General features: G+C 41.5%; 1 protein-coding gene across 1 annotated transcript; it reads right to left on the bottom strand.

Moving 5' to 3' along the window:
- Positions 1-1,349: 1,349 nt before the first annotated feature.
- On the bottom strand, positions 1,350-2,501 carry LOC146615550 (trace amine-associated receptor 13c-like). Its single transcript, XM_085373805.1, has 2 exons — positions 2,332-2,501; positions 1,350-2,166 (listed from the first exon to the last, which is right to left on the bottom strand). Exons 1-2 carry the CDS (start codon positions 2,493-2,495, stop codon positions 1,350-1,352), a joined length of 981 nt encoding a protein of 326 aa, XP_085229931.1. The 5' UTR covers positions 2,496-2,501.
- Positions 2,502-5,693: the final 3,192 nt, after the last annotated feature.

The following is a 5,693-nucleotide window of genomic DNA, read 5'->3' as shown; positions in this document are numbered from 1 at the left end:
ATGCAATCGCCTCCCTACCAACGCTGTACATCCTGTTGATGTCATCTGCCACCTCCTTATTAAAGTTATTTGAACTACATCACTGTGGAGTACCATTCCTTCTGACCAAGGACGACTCAGTTGAAGCATGATCGGCAATCAGTGCAAACATATATTACAGTTTTTGTAGCTCTGTTTTGCTTTCAAGATCTCGACTTTCAGGTCTTTGGTGGCTGTCTGAAAGTCAGTAACAGCCCCCTCTTTAAAAGCCTTTCTCTTTTTCCGTAAACAGGATTTGACGCTTTTGATGACCCACGGCTTATTGTTAGGGTACACTTTAATAAGCTTACGGGGTATAATCATGTCTTTACAAGATAAGATATTAACAGTATCACATAAATAGCTTTGAAAGCTAAAAATTACAATACAGAAGCTCAATAAATCCAGACTGAATGTAGGTTTTGTGGTATGAGATTATAAAGATTAAAAAAACAGTCCTTGAGGCAACAGAGCTAAAACAGATGTTAACACATTTTAGAGGATGCTGCAGTTGCATGTCTAGTAAGTGGTCAGTATCTGTTTATTATCCATAGCCAGCATCATATCATCACATCATATTAGCCACAGTCATTTAGATTGTTGCTGTGTCTCACCAACATGGGCATCAATACAAAAGGTAAGTCTGATAAAGACAAGGTTTGATGTGTAATAATAGTCAAAAACTCCCATATACACACTCCTAAACCTTGTGGAAAGCCTTCCCATAGCGGTGAAGTTTATATACCTGGACCAACAACATATTTAACCTTATGGATTAAGAAAAAGCTGTCACTCAAGTTCATATGTGTGTAAAATTGATAGTGAGCACAGACTGATGTAGAAGCCACATTTTAACCTTAAAATACTACAAAGTGACTTAATTTCCCCGAGGAAACACAGTGAGAGATGGAGGGATGCTGTTGAGCTCCAGGGAATGTTTGTTTTTTATGTTCTTATGTTATGGAAACTGATATTAAGGTCAACAATTCGCATGTGTGAATTTCACTGGTAGAATAAGAATGACTATTCATATATGTATTTATTTACTAAGACCAACATTTTTTGTCTCATCTGTAGGCTGCAGATAAATTAGAGTACCATGTACAATTCTCAGAAATTGTTTGTGCATTCCAATTTAATTTTGATGGATTTACAATCATTTAAATTATGGACAAAACACAGAATTTTGTCATTGTGGACCAGAGGACTAGTACATTAATAATGGAAACAATGTAAACAAATTCATTTTATCAGACTTCTGGAATTGTACTTAGTGTAAATTAATCACAATTGATCTTTTTTCACCGTGTCAGTGATAACATCAATTTTTCCTATAGTATACTGGCCTCACTGGAGCCATGCCTAAATATCTTAAATGTCACAATGAGCTTGATAGATTTCAGAAACCAGGGGTAGCAAAAAGTGTAGATTAATGGGTTCAGACAAGAGTTAAAATAGAACAGCAAGAGCTCAAAAGGTACAGATCTAATATCAAAGAAACTATTCTGGCCTACCATTGAGGAACAGAAAAATGGGAAAAGACATATCAGAAAGGCAATAACAAGTACACCGAGAGTCCTGGCAGCTTTCAGCTCAGATTTCTTAGCATGCACCGTCTCTGACCCCTGGAGTCTGAGAGCAGTGATATGAGAGCGCATTGCCCGAGCCTGAGACACAGCCACCGCAAATACTCTTAGATACAGAACTATGATGACAATCACAGGGCCGACAAAGGTCAAAACAAAGTCAAAAATTCCCACAAAGTAATCAATGACAACTACACAATCACCAGAACAAGAATTATACCTCCCTGGCTGCTTGAAATTATCCTTCATGATAAGACTGTTATACAGAATTGAACAAGCCCAGCAAGTACAAATAGAGACTGAGACTCTTTTTATAGTGATTTTGGTGGGATAATGCAGAGGGTCACAAATGGCTACATAGCGGTCAGCTGATATGAGTACCATAGTTCCTACTGAAGCAGAAGTAGCAATGTAATCTAAACTGCTATACAGAGCACACATGTGGTCACCAAGAAACCAGCAGCCATCTAGGAGGCTAATCTCAAAAGCCATGATGAGGCCCACGAAGAAATCTGAGACGGCCAGAGAGAGGAGGAGGAGGTTGGTTGGGGTGTGCAGCTGCCTGGATTAAAATAAAGCATTACATTGGTAATAGCATGTCTAGTATAACAGTTAAAACATTAGAACTATGAGGAAAAGACAAAAGCATCATATAAAAAGAAACTTCACAAGCAAAAATGATTTTTTTATCACTAAAAAAAAGTCACTAATTTAAATAGGTCAGTACTTGAAGTGGGCGATGGAGACGATGACAAGTAGGTTCAGTACTGCAGTAAGCAGAGAGATAGATGATAGCAGGGTGTAAATACACACAGCCTCAATTTGTGGGCGCTTTTGCCGCACACAAGAGGAGTTGAGGAGTTGTGGAAAGCAGAGTTCAGTTTCTTCCATTGTTAGAGAAAGACAGCTGTTCAGCACAAACAGCTTTGTGACTGAGCCCCTTTTTTGTATCACCACCCTTCCTCCCACATTTGCCTTCTGACGCAACTCATTCGCTGATATTTTTTCCCTCTGCGAATAAGTCAAAATGTGATGTTAATAATATAAAGTACAAGAAAACCAAGACAAGTGAGGCTCTTGAGCACAAACAGCTTCGTGACCGAGCCCCTTTTTTCTCCTGTGCATCACACTAATGTCCGTCCTCCTATTTTTCCCATCTGACCTCATTCATTTTTGGATGTCGTGATTGCATAACATGGAACTGCTTAGTTTTAAACTGGATCAAAAATGGCATTTTAATCGATTCATAAGCCTTACCTGTCCAGGAAAACCTTGAGAAACACAAAAAGAGCCCAAGGTCTTACGCTGGAACATTCCTCAGAAAAGCACCACACTTCAGCAAATAGAACAGGATAGATCTGCTATCAATATCCTGGTGCTAGACACCACATGAATCCCAATGGTCACGTGTCACTGAATGTCAGATCACAGCTACTTTGGAGGACCTTCATGATAATTAGTCAGGGTGTGCGGCTGGAATTTTCTATCAGGCTCCTAAGTGCGCAGTGGAGGATGAGAGGAAACTGCAGTGGGTGGTGAGGGCAGCGGAGCGGGCAATCTGCACTTCACCAACCCCCCTCAGAGACATCTATACTGGCAGACTTCAGCAGAAAGCCAGTATCATCATCAAAGACCCCTCGCACCCTGGACACTCACTTTCCCCCCCCCCCCCCCCCTTCCCTCTGGTAAACGCTCCATCAGGTTGAAGACAAACAGACTCAACAGCAGTTTTTACCCACAGGCTGTCAAACATGCCCTACCTCCACCCTGATTGGAGGATAACTGCACTGCCAACACTCATGGACATTACACCTTATTTATAAATCGTATTTCTATTTATACTTCAATGCAACCAACATCCCTACCTCTTTAAACTGTATTTATTATAACCTTATTTAGTATAGTTGCAACAGCCCCCCTCCCCCCACCCAATGTGCAATATCATTCCCCCCAGACACTCAATGTGCAATATCACTGATCACACTGCACCTCTCAATGCACCTGCTCCTCAGATGGCATGTATGTGTATGTGTATATGTAAGTGTTTATGTGGATGTCACAATACGGCTGTGTGCAGGCAAGAGTAGGACCCAAATGCAAACTCACAGAGACGAAAAGTAAACTCAAAAAACACAGCTTTATTGCTGGCGTGGAGTGGGACACGAAAAACAATACAAAACTAAACTAAACTGCGAAAACTAAAGCACAAGGAGCCACAGGGAAAAATCACACAGCTATGAGGGAGGACGCAACACTGACAAAGAGAAACATGGGGCTTAAATACACTGAGGGATAACGAGGGGGAATGAGCCACAGGAGGAGAGCACAGCTGGGAGTAATCAGGCAGGACGAGACAAGGGAAGCAAAACTAGAAACATTAACATAGGACAGACTGTGAAAGTAAAACAGGAAACACACTGACGGGACTCAAGACATGTAAACTTAACAGACTGGGGAGACAGAACATAGGGACCTGAAACATGGGGCAGAAAGGCACAGTAGACACAACATGAACATAACAATGCCACAGGGGAAGAGTAAAACAAAATGCAGGAACACAGGACCTCTTTCAAAATAAAATGGGAAACATAATGAAACGCAAATATGACAACATAAGAAACACAGACATGAAGCACATGAAAGACAAGGGAGACTTAACAGGGGTTGGAAACACAAGGGGAATCTAATAAACAAATGAACTTAGATAACCTAATGAACAAAATAAACTCAAACTTAAAACGCTGGGTCAAAAGACCCAGGATTTGCAGGTGTATGTATAACTTGTACATATATTTCTTCAGTAAATGTAAATTTGTTTGTTATTGTGTAAATACTTAAGCTATTGTGTACTTCACACACATGGAGAAATGCCAAATAGGCTTTCATTGTTCTTGTAACACTGACAATAAAAGCTATTCTATTCTGTTCTGTTCTATTCACTACGTAGCTAACTCCACTGTCCTCTCTCCTCAGTGTGACTGCTTAACTGCCACGGTCCAGTCTGCATCTCTGGCCCAATTCCCCCTTTTAAATCCATGTCTACCTAGCCTGTAAACTAGGCCTGCAACGTCATGTTCTGTGTTTTGTTGCCTTTGTCCCTGTCACACTTTGAAGTTTTGAGTTTAAAAAATAAACAATGTAAAACATTTCGCTGTCACTGCTCTGGGTTCCTGCACTTGAGTCAGTTCAATTTAATTTTATTTGTATATTGCAAACTCACAGCAGCAATCACCTTAAGGTGCTTTATATTTTAAGGTAGACCCTACAATCATACATAGAGAGAAAAACCCAATGATCATATGACCCCTATGAGCAAGCACTTTGGTGACAGTGGGAAGGAAAAACTCCCTTTTAACAGGAAGAAACCTCTGGCAGAACCAGGCTCAGGGAGGGGCGGGGCCATCTGCTGTGACTGGTTGGGGTGAGAGAAGGAAAACAGGATAAAGACATGCTGTGGAAGAGAGACAGAGATTAATGATAAGTGTGATTCAGTGCAGAGAGGTCTATTAAGAAGAAAGAAGAAGAAAGTGTGTACTTTATTGTGCCCTGTGGGGAAATTGCTCTCTGCATTTAACCCATTCACTCAGTGAAGCAGTGGGCAGCCATTGGGCGCCCGGGGAGCAGTGTGTAGGGACGGTACCTTGCTCAGGGGTACCTCAGGGTAGCTGTTAAGGGGAATCGAACCCCCGACCTTCCGATCATGGGGCAACCACTCTACCTACTGAGCTATCCCTGCCCTAACACAAAGTGAGTAAAGAAGAAATACTCAATGCATCATGGGAATCCCCCAGCAGTCTACACCTATTGCAGCACAACTAAGGGAGGATTCAGGGTCACCTGGTCCAGCCCTAACTATATGCTTTACCAAAACGGAAAGTTTGAAGCCTAATCTTAAAAGTAGAGATAGTGTCTGTCTCCTGAATCCAAGCTGGAAGCTGGTTCCACAGAAGAGGGGCCTGAAAACTGAAGGCTCTGCCTCCCATTCTACTTTTAAATACTCTAGGAACAACAAGTAGGCCTGCAGTGTGAGAGCGAAGTGTCATGGTCCTGAGTCTGAGGACTCAGTGTTTTGTGTTTCCTTATGCTTTT

Source organism: Diplotaxodon limnothrissa, linkage group LG16 (assembly GCF_057381915.1).
Source record: "Diplotaxodon limnothrissa isolate DT_005_m linkage group LG16, D_limnothrissa_male_GT1.1, whole genome shotgun sequence".
In the NCBI taxonomy this organism is placed as follows: domain Eukaryota; kingdom Metazoa; phylum Chordata; class Actinopteri; order Cichliformes; family Cichlidae; genus Diplotaxodon; species Diplotaxodon limnothrissa.
Note: the sequence above shows the minus strand (reverse complement) of the source record. Positions and strands in the feature narration are given on the sequence as shown.